At 35.2% G+C, this 21,578-nt stretch overlaps 1 protein-coding gene across 2 annotated transcripts; it reads right to left on the reverse strand.

Annotated features, from left to right (window-relative positions):
• Positions 1-1,456: 1,456 nt before the first annotated feature.
• On the reverse strand, positions 1,457-20,273 carry nr1h3 (nuclear receptor subfamily 1, group H, member 3). Of its 2 annotated transcripts, XM_055205025.2 has the most exons (11): positions 20,141-20,273; positions 17,219-17,348; positions 10,703-10,785; positions 10,202-10,348; positions 8,607-8,873; positions 7,464-7,666; positions 6,630-6,809; positions 6,228-6,327; positions 5,623-5,736; positions 4,333-4,427; positions 1,457-4,059 (listed from the first exon to the last, which is right to left on the reverse strand). In XM_055205025.2, exons 3-11 carry the CDS (start codon positions 10,743-10,745, stop codon positions 3,913-3,915), a joined length of 1,296 nt encoding a protein of 431 aa, XP_055061000.1. In that variant the 5' UTR covers positions 10,746-10,785; positions 17,219-17,348; positions 20,141-20,273; the 3' UTR covers positions 1,457-3,912. The 2 variants fall into 2 exon arrangements, with proteins under 2 accessions (XP_055061000.1, XP_073715116.1); XM_073859015.1 differs by lacking the exons at positions 17,219-17,348; positions 20,141-20,273 and adding an exon at positions 10,996-11,114.
• Positions 20,274-21,578: the final 1,305 nt, after the last annotated feature.

Here is a 21,578-nt window from a genome sequence, read left to right on the forward strand (position 1 = left end):
GGATATCATTTAGCATTAACAATAACAATGAGTAAAATACTTTTATAAAGAAACCTTTACTTAATAAGACCTTTATATAGATTTCCTTTAACCAGATGAGATGTTCAACAAAGAGTGGTTTTGCAGTTTTTGCATGATAAACTTTATTAGCCTATCCAAGAAGAGCAAATCAAAAACCAGGCACTTTTATTTCCTTTAACCCTTATAAGTCCATTGGGGTCAATCCTACCTCCAAGCCACTTTTCTTTAGGTAAAAACATGGTTCCCTTCATCTCAGTGGAATAAGATTTTGTGACTTTCTAGACTGTCAATATTCATATAAAAACTGGGTTTGATTCGGTCGTTCTAAAGATGTGTAAAAAAAATTACCAAAAGAGGCCCTAATGCAATTTTTTTTTATTTGTCATAAAAAAATCAATGCATCCAGAATAAATCTGAAAATTTCAAAACAGAAAGGAGGCCTGGTACTAGAGCACAAATGCAATGCAATGCAACACACAGACACACACAAACACACAAAGGTATGACTGCCACAGAGAGCATTTTTATAGAGTTTGGCAAAAAACAGCCACAGATGCAAAACAAAGATGTAAATTGGTGGGCTCTAATGCTCACATAGGTGCGTGCACACGCACGCATGCACGCACGATCAAATTTCTGTGGCATTTTGTAAAAATAAATATTTCAAAATAAATCAAAAACTACAAAAAAAATTCTACTATTTGAAATAATATTTATTTTTAATGTCCTGTCTAATGTTTTTATATACATAAATTCACAAAATGTATCACTGAAGTAGTGATGTGAGCAGTTGGCCACATCCAGTGAAATGAATCGGGTCAAGAGGATTTATTTCCTAAACTGTATTTTTTTTTTTTTTTTCTAAACACCTGATGGCCGAATTCAACACATAACATCTAGATCAATATCGCAAAACAATTTAAATCAAATTTAGATAATAATTTATGTTCATTTTTCATAAAAAATTTATATATTTACAGGCAAGCAAATGGTGTAGTTGAGGAATTTAGTGGTGAACAGGTACAAAAGTACTTCATATCTCCCAAAACACAGCATTAATGTATAGATGGGAAGTAAACAAAATATATATTATTTGTATCATTAAAAATTTATATATATATTTTTGTAATCACTCTTTAATTTCTGGGGTCATTTTTACCCCCACAGAACTCTAACGTATACAGGAAAATAGGGCCTTATGAGGGTTAAAGGAACTTGTTATCTATTAAGCCATTAACTATATAATAATTTTTTGATCGACCCAAAATTCCCATATTAATCATCACTAATAAAAACAGGATTTAGCAAAGGAATACAACACAATTGGATGTCCAGTGTGTGTTCTAATGGGTTAGTTTGACGGAGTACATACAAAACTGCTTCAGGACGGTGAAAGACGCATAACAATTGCTAACAATCAGATCACTGACACAAGTTGTAAGCTCAAATTCATTATTTATTTACAGGGTCAACCCTGATCTATTTTTTAAAAAAGAAAAAAAAGAAGAATAAAAAGACAGAAACAACAGAGGTTCCCTCTGTTTTAGGTAAATGTATTTCTGTATAAAGAATAGTTGAGGCTTTTAGTCATCTAAGTTTCTCAGAATTTTTCTCAGATAAATATATACTCTCACAGAACAATAAATTTAGTCTACTCATAATTTAAACATATAAAGCAGTATATATATATAAGGACTTAAGGCATACATAAGGTTGCATTTCTATGATGACCTCATTCAAGGACTCTATTGAAGACAATGTTAATCAGTGTAAAGAAGTCCAATGAGATGAGGGTACAAATAAATTATAACTACAATCAACTTCGCATTAAACACTTGCATGATGTGGTAACATTCTGTCAGAGGACAACAATTTCATAATTTCAGTTCTGGGGAAAAAGTTTAGAGCAGAGACCATATTCCTTTAACCAGAATTTAGCTTGGCCCTCATTAAATCCTGTTACAGATAAGTTTCACAAGATCAATCTTCACAATGCATGTCTAACAGATTACATAGAGTCTGCTGTTGGGTTGTTGCCTCAATTAATACCCTTGCATATTGAAGCCCTTGCAGAAGATTTTAAATTACTGTTATGGTAAAACGGGCTTAAAATTTAGCCTTGACGGAAACCAACCTAAAGCATGCAGAACATGGCAGGGATGAACAATATCGCTACTTAAAAGAAGGGGGGTGGTTTCATAAGACAATGCAGATACAGTAAGGATATGATTTAGGTGAGCTAAAACAATGAACTGTCACATGGGCATGTATGACTGCTTCAAACCAAGTCTAAATAATATGCACAGTCAGAGCAGATAATGCCACAGCAAACCAACTGTGTAAGTTAATTTTACTTTTTTTACAATGTTAGTTTATAAAACCTAAAATTTCTTAAGACCAGTAAAACTGAATTGCCTGTCGTCACACTTGTCAGTTGTGAATTGTTACATTGTGAGGTACTGTAAGACTCTGGACCTAAACATTAAAAAGTTCTCTTACTTGCCCAGTCCCTTATTTCAGAGCTCAGTATAAAACCAAAATGATTAGAAGGTATTGATTTACATACATTGTCAATATCTCTTGAGAAAAGGACAATATTCTCATAGTGAGGTACAACAAGATTTGGTTAAGAGACGTGCCAAAAATAAAATGCTAAAAGCTGTGTGTGTAAATTGAAGATTTAAAGAGCATTCTCATCTTGATTTTGAAGTGGGTCTACATATTAGCAAAAATAGCATCAAGGGTTATCAAAAATGTAAGTGAAAGAAAATGAGATGATGAAATAGCAATAAAGCAGTATGTCGGGTTGAAGAATGCAATGACTATTTATTACCCAATGATAAATATAAAATTATATTCAGCAATGTTTTCATCATTTCTCGCACTTATCTATCAGCCTCTCAGTAGTAGCAGTTGAGCAGCACACTGATTTGGGTTAACAGCTCCAGTGACTCTAACTGATCCCTGCCTACATGCTACAGTGACCCAGCACTCCAAGAATACCCTAATGCAAAACATAGGCCACCTTAAAAAAATTGCTGATCCTGTAAGTGTGGACTGATTCATACAACAGCATCAGCTATTTTCTACGTAATCCATCAAACAGCAGCCAACAAAATTTCTTGTGCTTGTTAGGATCTGCTAGGTCAGTGTAAAATGTTATAAAATGTCTTGCATTTTACTGATTTCATTCACACAAACCTTCAATTTTGGGGTGTTAGCAAGCGACTGCTTTTTAATGTTAATTACAAGACTAAATACGTGCCGAACACTACGTAAATGTAAAAAAATAGTAATGAACAGACGATGTGCGTCTGTGCATGATCTATGTATACTCATCATATAACAATCAAAAGGCTGACAGCCATATCCCACCAATCAGCACGTGTAGAATCGCAAAACACTGTAAATAAAACAGTTGTATAATGAGGGATGCCTTAACTGTTTGAAAGTAGACATAGTGCCAAAACCTGCACAAAGCTCTCAGTACTGGAAACATTAAGTATAAATGACACGCACACAAAAAAATCATGTCCACATTGTTCACAGCCTCTCACACTAGCAAGCGTGTCTACGTGGATCCAGATCCTCAGTCTCAAATGGTCAAATAACCATTATTAGTTCTGAACGGTCCCTGAGCCACTTCTGGCCATACAGTCTATCAATAGCACATTCAACGGAAGCAGCCCATCGCCCACCGAGTCCAAAACATACACGGAAGAGAATGATGAAACCAGAGTCATTACGACTGGCTCCATGCCATAGTGGGAGACATTTCAGGCCCTTGGGGATGATATGAGGTTAGTCACCACACTTGTGCTTGGTCTATAGAGGCCCCCCACTACGGCTATGTTTCATTGGCTCATTCTGTCCTGGGGGTGGAGCACCAGCTCACTCATGTACATCCCAAATTTCAGAGAGCAGAGGTGGGAGTTTCTTGTCCTGGAGGCGCAGAGCGAAGACTTGCTCCGAGTGGACGCTGCTCAGCGTGCGAAGGCTGACCAGCTTCATCAGCATGCGGGGAAACATCAGATGATCCTTTGGTAGACATGAAAGAGAAGTGGGTTCATGAGCAACAAACTGTAACAGTTGTCATCCATATGTATAACTGTATATATATAATATGTATAACCCATATGTGGAACCTAGTGGCAAATAAGTACACAGACAAAATATGCTCATGAATAAACACCACATCAAAATATGAATATTATTGTAGTACTCATGTTAAACAACTGATCATGAGTAAGTACAAATTGTTCAATTGTTTTGAATATCTCATGCTCTCCAAGTATACTTTATTATACTCACATTGGGTCGTTTTATTCTGATGTAAGAGTTGAGGGCATCCACATAAGGCTGCTGCAGTCTTTCCACTAAATCGTGATCGTGCACATTGGGGCGGTCTGACCCAAATGCGTAGAAGACAAGAAAAAAAAGTGAAAGTTGAAACAAATGGATGATGATTCATTTTATTAAGGCCTAAGAAATGGTACACAGGAAGCACTGAAGCATCGATAAGAAAAAAAAAACACACTATACATGATGACAGCTTCAAACTAGTATCTACAAAATCTCAAAGATTACAAAAATGGTTTCTGCAAACATTAATAAATAAAAAATAAGCTCATGTTTATCCCTAAAAAAGAAAAGATTGAAGTTCAATTAAATTGATAAACATCTTTGCTGTCATGGATGCTAATATCCGTTTATATTGAGATTTATTGATAATGTGACACTTTGCATTGTACTCATAATGAAAACTCAGTTGGATTGATAGTTCTTTTGTTGCTTTTTAATTCATTCATCGATTAAATGGCATCTACTAACATTTCTTAAATGAAACGGTGAACATTCTTTAACTCTTTCCTTTTTTGTATAAAAAAACATGTCTCTGAAGAATTTTCATGTTAATCTGCAAAACCTTACCTTACCCAATTTATGAAAAAACTGAAGACAGAATGTTATTTACTAATTTTAAACTCTATGGGGCGGTTTCCCGGACAGGGATTAGACTAGTCCTAGACTAAAATAAATGTAAGAGCTGTTCAAATTGAAAACAACTTGCACTGACATATCTTACAATACATCAGTGCCCTTTGTTTTGCTTCAAAATGCACGGCAGTAATGCTTTTAGTAAGGCATGTTTGTTAAAACTAGTTATATTTCCTAACTAAACTAAGGCCTAGTCCTGTCTTAAGCGAATACTTGTCCGGGAAACCACCCCTATACAGTATATGTTTTGATAATCATTCTGAATCTGATCTCTAACAAAATTCCTTCACAAAAATGCAATTATTTCAGGTTTTTGCTAAAAAACAATGTTTTTAAAGACAAATACCCATATTTAAGAATTTATAAGCAGAGAAAAAAATATAGATAGGATGAAATGTTTTTTCATGTTTTGTTTGTTTGTTTGAAAGGCGAGGGTCTGTTCTTTCATTTGATATATTTGTATGTTTATATATTTTTAGAAGAAAATTTTCCTGGAAGGCATTTTGTGAAACTTTTGTGAAAATCACAAAAAATGGCTGGCAGCGAATGAGTTAAAACCAAAAATATGCAAACAATATAATAGGGGTGCTTGTGGGTCAAACTGACCTGCTGAGAAAATATTGATTGCGATAAGTAAAGCGTACTCCGCCTCATCCAGGTGTAGATCATTCATGCCCTTAGAAAATTCAAAAATTGGGTTGATGAACTCCAATTGCAGCCCTGCAGATAAGCCAAATAGGACAAAGACCCATTTAGGGCATAAACACTAAAAACAGCCAGATAAACTTCCATAAATGAACACAAAATACCAAAAGTGTGACAAATAACATTATTCTGTAACACATTACTTGAATATTACTTTAAATATTACTTTAATATATCTTAAAGGAACAGTATGTAAGAAATTTATATCAATTATTCATAAAATGGCCCTGATATGTCAATAGACATTAAGAAATAATTTTCATTTCAAAAACTTATATCACTGACAACAGTGTTCCAGCCAGGATATTGTCATTTAAAAAGTGGAGTTGCAGCCCTCAACTGATGTTTATGTTGTCATTTTGTTTATTGGCCACCAGTTGTGTGATTGCTGTACCAGTTTTAGCCACAAGTTTTGTAATTGCAATACCAGTTTTGGCCACAATCCTACATACTGTTCCTTTAATTACAAAAGGTAATATTTTAGTTATTTCAAAAGCATGTCATACCTGCTTTAGCAAAATCTTCCTTATTATAACTGAAGTCTTTGAGGAAGGTGATGCTCTCAATCGCTGGGTTGTAACGTCTGGATGTCTCTAGCAGCATGATCTAGTAAAAACAAATGTTTTCACAGTTGTCATCAATAAAACACTTAAATGTGCAGTGAGTTCTGATCCACACACAGGCTGTGCTTGGTTTTCCAACATGAGCAAGCATTTATTTGAAAGTAGATTTCTCTTTCTTATAACTATAGTGTTTAAAACAACAGAGTTAATCACCTACTCCTACATATCCCAGAAAAAATCTAAATGTATCAACTGTAACCAAAAATCCCCCAAATAATGTCTCATCTCCACACACAAAACAGAAAATGGTAACAAAAATGTGTGCTAAAGGTCATTCGGCCTAACCTCTATAGTTGAGGTCTTCAGCAGGGCGATCTGGTCCTCTCTGGTGAGCTCCAGGAAGCCGGGCAGCTGTTTAGCAAAGTCTACAATCTCCTGAACAGACATGATGGCCAGCTCAGTGAAGTGAGCAAACCGCTGTTGTCGAATCTCTCGGTTAAGTGGGTCCTGATTCTGTGGCCATGGCTGAAAAACAAGAAAAATTCATGTAAACGACCAGCAGCTAAATCTCAGATGCAAAAAAATCCAAAGCAAGTAGTAAAAAGAGCGCAGACGTTCTGCTATATTACAGATTTTGTGAGAACTGCATTAAAAAATACACTAAAGATGATCTAAGTCACTGTGGTATCATCTGCTTTGCCAAATGTCAGGGTGACCTAGAGATTTAGTTTGATTTTGCAGAAACTTGGCAGCAACAGCAGCCCAATGTCAGATAAAAAAGCGTTTCAATATCAAAGTGCTCTACACCCCTAAACACATAAAAGGCCAGATTTATTAAACAGGGCTAATTAGCATGAAAGCAAAAGAGCTTGATGGAAGTGAAAATTTCTGTGGGTGATTTACTGACAAGGTTTATGTTAAAGAACACAGACGCAAAATCTCATTTCCATAATGACCAATGCAATGTACAAATTATTGTAGGGTTTTTAAGGCCGTAAATAATGGCACAAATAAAAAATTCTCTCCTACCATAAATTTTGCACCTGAAAAGCTAATTTATTACTGTGTGTCTTCAGTAAATGCTGACAATAGTTTTTAAATGTCAAAAAGGGTGTTTGTGCTGGTGCAAGCTGTTAGTAAATTTGGCTTAAAGCCTATATACTTGCTAAAGCTACTCACTGTGACTTTGGGCCGGTCCAGAAATGAGCGTTTATTGCACTGTTTCTGCATTGCAACCAGCTTTTCTATCATCTCCTGCTGTTCAGGAGCCAGTGGGAGCATCTCAGGAGCAGGGCTGGGCGTGGCCACCGAAGACGTACGTGCAGTCTCTTCTTCCTGTTTTTTCATCTTCTTTAGTCGGATCTGCTCCTCTGACAGTACACCTAGTACAATGACAGGCAAGTTATCGAATATTCAAATAACAAAAACTAAAAACGTAGCAATAACAGAAACTATAAACAAAACAATTAAGTGATATACATATTAAAGATAAAAAATATTATGATAAAAGAATTAGGGACAACTTCTGGCCGATACCGATATTAAACACTTGTATACAATACTATACAGTTTGGCCAATTTGCTAGTTTATTTCTGCATTAAATTATTTTTACTGAATTGGACTGGATTGGATCTAATTAACATTCAACTGACCAACATAATAAGAGAGGCACAAATTAAGCTAAAACAAATATAATAAGACAGCATGACAACCTTCAAAGGTGGTTTTTGCTATTCAGCATGTAACAACATTAACTCGTTTTTTTTTTACATATAATGGATTTCTTTATGCAGTTAATTAATAAACAATCGGTATCTGCCTTTCTCGTGCTATTGCCGATATACCGATGGTTTCAAATTCACAAAAAATCGGTAAATATCGGCGGCCGATACATCGGTGCATCACTAAAAAGAATGTATCTGAAAAATATGGACAGATGGATTAACATGTCCAAAAAATGTAAATAAATGGCAGAGAAAAAACAAAAGGCTGGTAACTCATGAGAAGTGAGAGGTATTCCTAAGATACAGATAAATTTTGATTATTTATTTATCTAAGCTTTTTTATGATTTTTCCTTTTTTTTATTATTTAACATTGTATTTTTATAAATCAAAGTTATATGATAAAACTCTGTGCTATATAAAAAAACTTGCCTTGCCTTATACACTGTTTCCAATACTAACCTGTTTCTGCTGATCTTAACTATTCAAAACAAAAAATTACCCAAGATTATAGGAAAATAAGCTTCAAAAAATTTGGATAAAGGGTGAGTAGAAAAAGAAGAGATGATGAGCTGTGATTTGATAGGTAAGTAACTCACATTGCTCCAGCATTCCTGCCTCCCTGCACTTCCGCAGACGGCACTGCTGACACTTGCGGCGCATGTACATGTCCATTTCGCAGCGGCCCGAGTTCTTGCAGTTGTACTGCGCTCCTTTGATCACACTGCGTCTGAAGAAACCTTTACAGCCCTCACAGCTCAGAACATTGTAATGAAAGCCAGATGCTTTGTCTCCACACACACTACACACCTCGTTCCCCAGCATCTTAGGGGCAGGGCCCTTCTTCCTCTTCATTGGCTGACCCTCTGTGCAAACACACAGAGGACAGACACACCAATACAACTGTTTAATCTTTTGTATCAATGTATCTAAGGCATTAAAGACCTATTTACCTTATCCACATTTTTGGTTGATCCAAATCTTACTCAACCAAAACAGAGGTTTTACAATGTTATGAGTTTTAGATAGAAGTATGTGTAGCTTTAAATGAACTTAAACCTCTGGACAAACCAAAATTGTATTGAAAAGCATTTGGAGCATGATGAAAACAGAAAGGAGCATTATATTCAAAACAGCACATTTGTAGCGAATTAATAATGTGGGTCATATTATGAGATTTGTTGAAAATGTAAAATAATTCTTTGGTGTCCCCAGAGTGCTTGTGTGAAGTTTTAGCTCAAAATATTCCACAAATAATTTATTATAGCTTTTAAAATTGCCACTTTGTAGGTATGAGCAAAAATGTGACGTTTTTGGGAGTTGCAATTGAAACTCAATTGTCCTGTCAATTATCTGTTCTCTCTCTTTCTTTCAGCACTAAATAATGGCAAAGCCGTGGTTGGATAGTGCAGATTAAGGGGCGGTATTAATGTAGACTTGCTACCTATTTTTTCACATGCTTGCTAAAACTAAATTACTGGGTTGATCTTTAACACATTTTCTAGGTTGAAAGAAGCACTGGGGACCCAATTATAGCACTTAAACATGGATAAAGTCAGATTTTCACACTATGACCCCTTTAATATGTTATCATTTTATTTTTAACACAATTTGTAAAATCCATAAAACTATACTTGGATTTTCTTGATAAAACAATGAGATACAATGCTTCATACAGAACACAGCTTCATACTTTATATGCATGTGATTTGCTCTTCAAGTCAAAATATAACTGAAATAAAACATGTTTGACAAAGTTGACAAAATAAGTAAAATATAAATAATACAACCTTATATTGCAAAGTTAAAGTATACAAATGTACTGTACACTCCTTAACCTAACTGCATTTTCATTTACTTGAACCAGTTAAACAAGAACATTGAGGTGAGACAAACACATATGCACAAACACATACTAACTTGCATGTTCATACATGCTTCTGCAGAGTCATGCTAGTCACACGTCTTAAGTAATATAAGCACAACTACAGTTCAACATGTATAATAATAATTCGTTACATTTATATAGCACTTTTTTCAGTACTCAAAGCGCTTTACATATGAATGGGGGAATCTCCTCAACCACCACCAATTTATATTATAAATGAAATTTACTGACTGTGAATCATATTTTCCACAAACACATTCATCAATATTAAAAATCAAAACTCAAATTGAAAACACACAGCCTCACCTTTGGGCTCCATGAGCATCGTGTCATTCAGCTCATTGTGTGAAGTGTTGTATGATGCTGTTTGACTTAGAGAAGACTGGCTCTCCTGTTTCACTTCTGCCATCCCTGATGAAGGTCCCTCTTCACTGACACAGCACAGAGAGTCCCCTACAGACACACAACTGACCATTACAAACAACACAACCTCCAGCAGTGTACAGTAATACTTATACACACACTGATGGATCCCTATTTCTCCATATAGAGAAATCACAAGCATCACACACACAAGTACATCCCTAAGAATAACACATGTTAGCATTTAATAACACAAAATAATACAAAAAATAATAATATTAATACAAAACAATATTATTAAAATATATTTTTAGTCATTACATACTGAAAAACATGAATAAGTGTGAAGCTCTGATTTCAAAATCAATTTTTCTAATTTCACTTTCCTTTCTGTTGAAACGTTTACATTTGTTCATTATTGTAAAAATACAAGACTAAAGTCACCATGACCAACATCAGTGATATCAGTCGTAGAAAGGGTGGACATCTTTCACACAGCTACTTGTCATAACTAATCAACACTGTGCCTGTAAAGGAGAAAAACGGCACAACTAAAGAAAAGCTGCACGCAGCAAAGCACTTGAGTATAATCATTATTACAATCTTTAAATTAAACTTTAGTGTTTTTTAAAAGCCTGCATTTGTTTTATATATATTTTTTATATCAGAAAAATAAAATTAAAAGCTAAAAAGGTAAGATCTTGAATGAAGCATCTTCTGGCAAAATAATTACAGACCTGATAACCTGATACTTCCTTCTGCATTCAAAGTTAGCTCAAAGCACACGTAATATAGGCAGAAATGATCTGTAACTCTCACTACCCGAGACTGAACGCACGCAAACCCTGATCTTTAATGATCACCAATGACAAAACTGCTCAATAAACAGAACTAGTAACTTCTGTTTGCAAAATCACAAAAAAAAAACCACACTGTCATCCTTTCGGATCATGGGAAATTCGGTTACCAAGCAAAAAATGAGAAATGTCCATTAAAGAAAATGCCGGTGTCGTGCAAACTAAGCATGCTGTAGGAACGAAATATTGGAGAATAGGAAGCGAAAGTGCAAAAACTCTGCTGGTCAGGAGTGGTCACTCATGGGTGTTCCTTCTACCAGAGAGGTACATCTCATTTGGGGAAGGATATTTTTGGTAACAACATAAAAATTCTGCTGATTCAATCCTAGAATATGATATTGTCAGCTTAAAAGTAAAACATTTAACAAGGGATGGCAATAGCAATCTATAGGGCTGGGAAAAACATTGATTCTCCGATTTTAATTTAATTCATCTTTCATTTAACAAAACAATACGTACTTGAACATAGATATGTACACAACATTATTTCAAAATGCCACGGTTATCCTCATAAACATAGTATGTTGCATAAATGTGAACACTTAAGAAATAAAAAGCTTATGTAACAATATTTCACACAGCAGCCGGCGAGAGCGTCAAAAAAACGTTCTGGCTGCCATGCCAACAACGCTAAAGAAAAAGAGAATTGGACGCTCTGATGCTCGAATGCATTGTCTGGAATCCTCTTAAAGGAATAGTCCATTTTCTTAAAAAAAAATCCAGATAATTTACTCACCACCATGTCATCCAAAATGTTAATGTCTTTCTTTGTTCAGTCGAGAAGAAATTATGTTTTTTGAGGATAACATTGCAGGATTTTTCTCATTTTAATGGACTTTAATAGAGCCCAACATTTAATACTTAACTCAACACTTAACAGTTTTTTTCAACGGAGTTTCAAAGGACTATAAACGATCCCAAACAAGGGATAAGGGTCTTATCCAGCAAAACGATTGTAATTTTTGACAAGAAAAATAAAAAAATATGTACTTTTAAACCACAACTTCTTGTCTAGGTCCTTTCCAGCGCGACCTTACGTAAATGCGTAGTGGCGTAGGGAGGTCACGTGTTACATATATAAAACGCACATTTGCGGACCATTGTAAACAATAAACTGACACAAAGACATTAATTAGTATCATTCGACATACAACAACGTCGGAACGGTCCTCTTTCTCAACACTTGTAAACACTGGGGCGGAGTTTCGCGTTCGTCCTCTGTGACCTCTTGACCTCATGACGTATTGCGTGGGGTCACGCTGGCGCATCACGACCGGATCTAGACGAGAAGTTGTAGTTTAAAAGTGCATATTTTTTATTTTTCTTGTCAAAAATGACAATCGTTTTGCTAGATAAGACCCTTATGCCTCGTTTGGGATCGTTTATAGTCATTTGAAACTCCGTTGAAAAAACCTGTTAAGTGTTGAGCTCTATTAAAGTCCACCAAAATGAGAAAAATCCTGCAATGTTTTCCTCAAAAAATATAATTTCACATAAAACAAAAAAGACATTAATATTTTGGATGACATGGTGGTGAGTAAATTAACTAGATTTTTCTTTTAAGAAAATGGAATACTCCTTTAAGTGGAGATTTCCACATTCTGATTGGTTGCCGCCGAATGTTACCGCCTTCCTATTGGTTGCCGCTGAACCATGTCATAGCTCATTACCATAAAGCTGATTTCAACTCTCTCGACGCTCACGTTGTCCAAGATGTGCCGCGCTGCTGCTCGCCGATGACGGTGTGAACACACAGTATATTGGATCCATGCATTACATGTTGGTCTTAATGTCACAGCACACTAAATAAATTCTGCAAATAATAAAGCCTGCAAGACTAACATTTTTAATGAAATATTGATAACTATTCAATCGAAATAAATACAAACAGAACCCCTTCGTTTAAAAAAATAACAATTTAATCAGCAAATTGGTCGCAATACCCAGCTTTAGAAATCTACATCACACAACAAATTTTCATACAATGTGTCACAGTTCAGTGTACCACAAAATTGAACTGAATTGAACACTGAGTACCAGTATTATGTTGATAACAACACCCCCATAACTCTGTTATCTTCCAGTAAGGTAGGTGTTCTAAATTTTAATTGATTTACTCAAATGTGTTTTTTATTTTATTTTTAACACTGCTTTAACTTTGACAGTAACATTAACAAAACTTTATTATACTATTAAAATAATAGTTTTTTTTTTAAATATTAATTTTAACCTTTTTGGAATCCATTCAGCTGATCTCCGGATCTGGCGGTACCACTTTTAGCATACTGTAGCTTAGCATAATCCATTGAATCTGATTAGACCATTAGCATCGCGCTCAAAAATAACCAAAGAGTTTCAATATTTTTCCTATTTAAAACTTGACTCTTCTGTAGTAACATCGTGTACTAAGACAGACAGAAAACCAAAAGCCGCGATTTTCTAGGCAGACATGGCTAGGAACTATACTCTCATTCTGGCATAATAATCAAGGACTTTGCTGCCGTAGGGCTGCAGGAGGCGCAATGATATTATGCAGTGCCCGAAAATAGTCCCTTGCCATTAAAAGTTACTAAGGGGAAGTGTATCGAGCAGTCTCTTACTACCTACCCACGCTCCAAGCTACAACTTCATATAATCGTGGAAACCTTATGAGTTGTTTGTTTTACATTTAACATGTGAATGACAACTCCCTCCTACTTTTGCAAGAAAAGCATACTTAATACACTCTCTTGCTCTATGCCCTTCTTCATGCTTATGTTTTATGGTACAGTAGGTGTAACATACTGAAGTATTTCAATGTGCATGGGTAAAAGAGCACTGTATTGAACTCCCAACTACATGTATTACAATATTATCACAGTTAGATAATGAACAAAACAGCGCTAAATCTACAGGAGATAATGTGAATCTGTGGGATCAGTTTCAATCTCTCTCACATGGTTTGCTTCACTTTTGTCAAAATACTTTTTGTCAAATAGCACCTCTGACCACATCAAGTTTCAGTTTCACAGCTTTAACTTCTTAGAAGACCATTTAAAGTACACTTCTTAGAGAGATGTTGACAATTTAAGGAATAAATGCATTAATAAGCATTAATACCAGGATTTAATATATCCTTGCAACATGTGGGATGTGTATATTTATACTACAGGTCCGTTGAATGCTTGAATCTGATTGGCTGACGAACGTTCTTAGGTTTGCAATTATTTTCTGGGAAACACACGACGAACGTAGTTCCAGGCAGCTCCCTTGACAGCATTACAGTTCCAAATCACTTCGCATACTCAACTGTAATAACGGACTAACAAAAACAACATGACAGACGATATTCCGAGGCAGTAACAGCGCTGTTTAGAGATGCACAGAGGTAGCATCATTCACACAATCTCTCTCGCTCCCTCGCTCGCCCTCTCTCTCTCTCTTTTTCTTTCTTTTTCTCTCTGTGTCTCTGTCGCTCTTGCTCTCTTTTTAATAACTTCATTAATAACTGCATTACAATGCTATCAACGGCTCAAGCCTACATTGCAGCTTTAAAATTATCTTTTGTAACAAGCAAAAGAGCCGTTGGATGAGACGCGAAAGAAATAGTCCTACTCACAATAGGGATTTAAGTACAAAAACTGGATTAATCCCTTTATATATGTGATCGATGTCTTGAGGTGTGGTAACCGTAGTATAAGCGGAATAATTGCCTCCTGGCCGTTGAATTATTAAAAAATAATGCACACCTCCGCTTCGCGTTGTGGCCGCATCACCACATCCTTTGTGGCCGCATCACGACCACCTTTCTAATAATTCAACGGCCCGTCGTCAATTATTCCTTACATATGATTGTACACACATAGCCCTTTTTTAGCACTAAATATGCTAAAATATTACCAGATAAAATTAATAGCAGAATATAAATGTAACGGAAGGAATAAAATACCACAAATATGGAGTAAATTGGCATATCAAATATATTCAGCTCGTCCAATAACATATGCATGCTATAGACAGGTTTCTATTGTCATTGTTCACCTATAATATGCATTATTTTAATAGATGTTGTCAATAAGATCAGCTATCAAAATGATAAAGTTTCACACTAGGGATGGGACGGTATGAAATTTTCATATTATGATTATAGTGACCAAAGTTATCACGGTTATCAATATTATCATGGTTTTGTTAAAATGATATGAAAATGTTCAAAAAGAACTGATACACAAACTGAAACATGTTGAAGTTTTATTTTTGAAAATCACAATTTAATATTTCATGTCCCTGAAATTATTTCTGTTGTAAAAAAATCTGTCTAATAAGTTTACAATGAATGAATACAATACATTTATCCCTTAAATGCCTTCTTAAGCAAAAAAATGTGTTGCATGTGCGACTCTGCGTAAAACTGATTCTGGCTGGACAGGATTTACCACAAGTTTTTAAAATCAGGGTAACCAAACACGGTTGTAAAGATAATTAAATTTTAAACGATAATACTAATCGTCAGGACATTTTATCGTGGTTAATCGGGAAACCGGTAATCGTCCCATCCCTATTTCACACTCTATCATCTGAACCAGAAACTGGATTAAAACAGTACAATTCATTGGCATGACATAATTAAAACACCTGTGACTATGCAATAGGGATGGGCACGGATATTCGAATATTCGAATATTCGATCGGCAATAATAATTCGAATTTAAAAAATGCTATTCGAATGTTTGTTTGTTTTTATTGTGCCACCTTATTTAATGCTTTTTCACTTCATCTATACTCTTTTACAGACTTAAATGTAAGATATACATGAACATTAATTCGTATATATTTCTGATTGTTTGGCAATGCAGATTGCAGACGAATTTAAGTTTTTTTCTTTTATCTCCGGGTTTGGCCGCGCCATATTTGGCATCTGGCTCAGTGAGGGCTCACGTGTTATTAAACGTGCTTCTCCGCCGCCCGCATCAACACATCATGAGAGATTTGTAAGCTTTCTGTTATAAAGTCTACTTTATTTTGTTAATAACGAGACATACACGGAGTAACGAGACATACACGGAGAACGAAATGAAACGGAGAACATGTATTATATGCGGTGCTCTTTCACAAATGAACCGGATGACTGCACATGGCTGTTTAAAAGCAAAGCTCCGTCTTTGTGAAATCTTGTTAAATTAAGCTAACGTTAGTAACTTTGCACAGTCAACAATAATCTATCGAGCCAGCTTACGTTATTTGTAAAATAATGTTAAATACAGATATTCAATCTTGTTCAATCCGTCTGTTGTTTTTATCCGATAACCATCATCACGTGCAACACGAGGAAGAGTTTTCTCCGCAGCACCGGCATTATTGTATCTAGTCAGAAGAACCGGCTTTCACCGAAGCAGGTAGGGTAAAGATGGTTTCTTTATTCACAAATACATGTCAAACTAAACTGAGAAGATATTTATATGTTGACTGCGCAGTCGGTTATGTAGATGCGTTTTTTCGTTTGCTCCGGGCTCTTATTTGGAGTCTGTTTAAGGGTTTAAATGATGATAGCCTTTGTCAAGTCTTCAAACTTTAAACTTCGCAAGTCCTCAAACTTCGCTTAGATTTGGGGTTAATATATAATATTTGGTATAATATAATGTATGTAAGATCCAACAGTAATGAATTCATACTAACGACGACTTGAAACTAAGGGTTTGACTGACTCAGACTTCGCTCCGCATGGGGTTTTAACGCCTTTTTTTCTGTAGGATATTTTTTAAGAAGAATTTAAAATATATATATACAATTTACAATGTTTTCAACTTAAAAATACATGCATACATATACATACAGAATATAAGTTTAGCTTGTTGTGGATATTTCCTAATTATAAGCCTTCTGTGAAATTATGACAAAATGAAAAATACAAAAGACGCATGTCTTAATTAACATAATTTAAATAAAAGAATATTCGAATATTCGTTCTTTATGAGCTTAAATATTCGAATAGTAAATTACTGGAAAATGCCCATCCCTACTATGCAATCCAGCATGATCACAAACACAGCATGCATAATATGCATTTATAAATAGAGGAACGTGTGTCTGGGTGTTTAATAAAAAAATGAGGATGAGCACTTACCCCTGGTTTAACAGTTTAGTTATTGTCTGTCCATCTTGTTTAATGTGTTGCTAGCTGCACATTATGTGTATTCTCTACATCAGGCCGGTTTGCCATCAAAGGAGCCGTCACTTCTTAAAGAACGCCTTTTCTGTTTGAGAGCAAAAAAAACAACAATGACAGACGAAAACAAGACCGTTTTACTTCGGATTGGATGTTATTAAGTAAAGGTAGAAGTTTTTCTAAAAACCGAAAGCAAGAGATAAAACAAGTGGAAGAACAGAGTAAGAGACAAGATGATGGGCGGGCGAGCGATAGACAGTGGGAAGGAATAAAGGAGGGTGGAAAAGAGAGCAAGAGGGCACATGAAAGGTTATTATCGGTCGTTCACATGGCTGTGAAATCCCCACAGAGGCATGAGCTCAAGCTTTCTCTTTTCGTAAGCGTCTCCTGAAGCACATCTTCCACACCTCTTGCAATTCAATGCAGAAAGATACTGATGAACAAAGCAGATGCGCAAAGAACATCATAGTGGAAACACCTAAAGAAAGTTTTTATTCAAATATTGAGTTACAAGACATTCTGCAAAGCTTGGATGTTTGTTTTTTAAATGATATTGAAATAGAACCATAATAAGATCCTTGACACCTTGCCAAATCCTCTTCGACATAGTGAAAATAACGCCGACCATGACCATTCATGACATCGTATTACATTACAGCTGCGCCACGAACAGAACAAAGTCCAGGTTATGTCACCATCCGTACAAAAGTTAGGACAATGAAGGAATAAAATTGTATCTGCAAATACTAAGACAAGAAGGGCACAAGCCACAAATAATTAATATTTAAATGTCAATTCTTAATATATAGGCTGTAAAACTGATTCTAAAGAAATAGACTTTGTATGTGCTGAAATAAATTATACTAGTTATCTATTAAAGCAAAAGAATGAACCCTGCCACTGTCTCAATCTTTATTTATTTAGTAAATGGTACAGATCTTACTTGAATTGTACACTTCATTAAAATCACAATAAAAGTATATTGAACGTGACCTGAAGTAAACCAGTGGATGGCTTCTTCCAATGTCCAATGTTCTGCACAACTTATCAGTGGGCCGCTACCTTTGCCCTGTAAACCAGTATGCACTACACCTTTCTGCCAGATCAAGAATGTGGTCAAATGTGGGCAGATATGATAGCTGGAGAGTGACATAAAGGATCAAATAAAATAATTCGGACTTTTCCCCTAATGTGCCTGAATCAACATTTAATTAGCTTTGTCTATAACTCCTAGGTCCAGACACCTTAAGCCTATTGAAAAATGTTGCATGTTTAAAGCCTTCAGAAACCACAGGTTTAAGTTAAATTTAGTTTTGTTTTAGGAAGTGGTGTTTTCCTATTCTCTACAAGCTTCCTCTAAATTTGTCAAAATTAATACAAGGAAAAAAATCCTTGATCTACACAGAGTGCAACTAAATTACACAAGACATAAAGCATGTGAGTTTATGAGAAGATTACAGTTTGGCTGCATCCAATGTTGATGACGGTAAAATAAGCAGAGAAGCATCAGTTCAAAGGGAAAATAAGGGTGTTTGCACATGTGCGACCAGTAAATTTGACCTCTTTTTGTGATGTGACACTGAATTTGAAACAGCACATTGTACTTTCTGCATCTATCATCAAAGTATTTATTAGTAATACAGTGGAAATTAGTAGAAATGTAAATAAGTAGTTAGCATGTTGATTTACGGTGTGTGCCCCCAAATTTTCTGGTTGTGCCCCTAAAATTTTCAGTTGGGGGCCACTGTGCTCCCAGTGAAAAAACTTTCGCAACAGGTTGAACGTCTTTATGTACCACAGTCACTGGTTATAAAAGGGTCTTGTGGGAATTCAATTAAGTATGGCACATAAGTTTCACACTGGAGGTAGTGTTTAACCAAACTATGATGTCTGACGTCATAACTTCCTACACGCTGTAAACAAACAGTCTGTCAAATGCACCTGCGGCCTTGTGACTTTGATATAACGTTTTAATAAGCCTAAACCTTTTCAGCGTATACTAAAGGCACAAATAATCATCTTAACGCTCTTCTTTCACAAATATATTAATTATAATGACTGACTAGTGTATTCAAAAGCATTTATTCCTCTCCAAACATGCCTTTGCTAAATGACAGCTTCAACTATGATGACGGCTACCATTAAATGTGATTACTAAAGTGTTACACAATGTTAAGCACCTGCGCCTTTATAAGTTAGTGTGTTTACTGTACCTGTGGCGTATATAATGGCAGGTAGAAAATCAGTTCACGGACACAGCTCATACACTTTCTTATAGGTTTGATATGATTTTAGTTGTCGTCAAATCTACACGTATATGCATTCAAGTAAGTCCGTAACTGCGCATTTACCGTAAACGTCTTTAGGCTACTGCCTAAATTACGTTAACCATTCTCAGTATGTACCCCATAAACATTAACTTTAAAATGAAGGCACAAATAAACAAGATTTGCTCGATGACAAACACTACAGATTACAACGATGTCCCTCCCATAAACCTGGTGAGAGGAAACACTCATCGGCTATGGCTAGCCAGCTCACTTTCAGATAGCCTACGCTCTGTTAAATAATACAAGTGATATAAAATAAACTAATAAAAACACACTCTTCTGCTAACCTCGCATTCTATTAACTAGATAAACTAGTCAAATACATAAAAACGTCAGGTAAATAAATTACTAAACTTTTGTTATTACAGGAGTGTAAGCACCCACTGACAGACAAGCAGGTTTCCCCCATCATGACAGCTACGTAAGCTAACGTACATCACATTAAACATAGCCCTTTCATACGTAAATACATGTGTAACTTTTTCAAGACATTGCGTGATTAGACGAAGGTTAAGATGAAAATCATACTGTGATTTTTAATGACAGGTACCTCGCTTGGTTGGAGATGACAAGATGTTTAATCCACCACGATGAACTTTATCTAAGCGAGATATGAAGAGAGAAAAAGCTTAGCAAGGCCGAACAGGGAGAACGCAAGATGGCCACATACAATCACAAGACTGCTATTGTCTTTTGCTTTCAAAATAAAAGTCTGTAAAAGTGCTTTTGTGACAACGATGGATCTCTGACAAATATGTAAAAATAAAAACTTTGTACTTTAAATACTAGGTTATATTTGTGAGAGAACTTCATTAAAAGAAACGAAAGGATTGTTGTTAAATTAAATCGATATTTCCCAAGTTTAATTTCAGTTATACTTATTTATATATAAGTTCACTTAAATGGGCCACAGCATGAAAGGCATAGCTTTTTTGAATGACTACATTGATTAAACATGTAAAGTACATTTGTCAATGATCAATAAAAAAAATCTAATTTGTACACGCAGTGCGGTGTCTTCATTAAACAATATCAGATACATCAAAAAATTCTAGATTTTTATGAATGTGGTATCTCATGCTAATTAGAAAACTTGGATGGGACTATTTTAAAGCCAAAATACTATTTATTTATCAGTCTTGGTGATTTTCTAACAATTTATCTGTCTTATGTTAAATAAATTGGGACAGCACTTTGTGTAAACAATTATTGAGAGATACATTTGTAAAAAAAAAAAAATCCTAAAAATGTGGGTCAAGGCTTGATGTCCATGATCTAATCTCAGACCATAGTGTTTCCTAAAAATTTAAATACAAAGTTCAGATAGAACAAAGTTATTACTCTTTCTCTGTGTGCATCGTTATATGGCTTTATCAATGCATGGGTGTGTAAAATAAATGTGTGCAGATCAGCAGAACAAACACTGAAAAATAGTTCAGTGTTCAGAGTGTTCGGTACGGTGCTAATACTTTAGTGTTAACAATTCATGCTTTAAAAAATCCCCACTAACCATAAAAAGAGCATAATGCATGGCCGCTACATTATTAAAGATGAATAGAATATTAGTTTAAGTTAGGCTATAGTTGTAGTTGTAGTAGTGTCCCTTACGAAAATTAACCATAGTTTTACTACAGTTAAAACAAACAAACAAACAAAAAAAAAACATGGTTACTGTTGTAAAACCATGGTTACCACAAAATAACCATGGTTTTGACATCCATGTTTTTAAAAAAAACATAGTTACACAATGGTTACTGTATTAAAACCATGGTTTTGCTGATAGTAATCAATACACCAAAAAAAACATGATTACTACACATTTACCACAAAAAAAAAACCATGGTTAATTTTCGTAAGGGGTGAACAGATTTCCTAATGCCAAAAGAAAATATGCCACTAAATTTAATTGCCAACAGCTAACCAGTAAATATTTAAAGGCTAATCTTTTTAAAGAGCTAACTGCATCTGCCAGTGTGGTAAAGGAAAGC

The sequence above is a fragment of the Misgurnus anguillicaudatus genome, chromosome 21, assembly GCF_027580225.2.
Source record: "Misgurnus anguillicaudatus chromosome 21, ASM2758022v2, whole genome shotgun sequence".
NCBI classification, from domain to species: domain Eukaryota; kingdom Metazoa; phylum Chordata; class Actinopteri; order Cypriniformes; family Cobitidae; genus Misgurnus; species Misgurnus anguillicaudatus.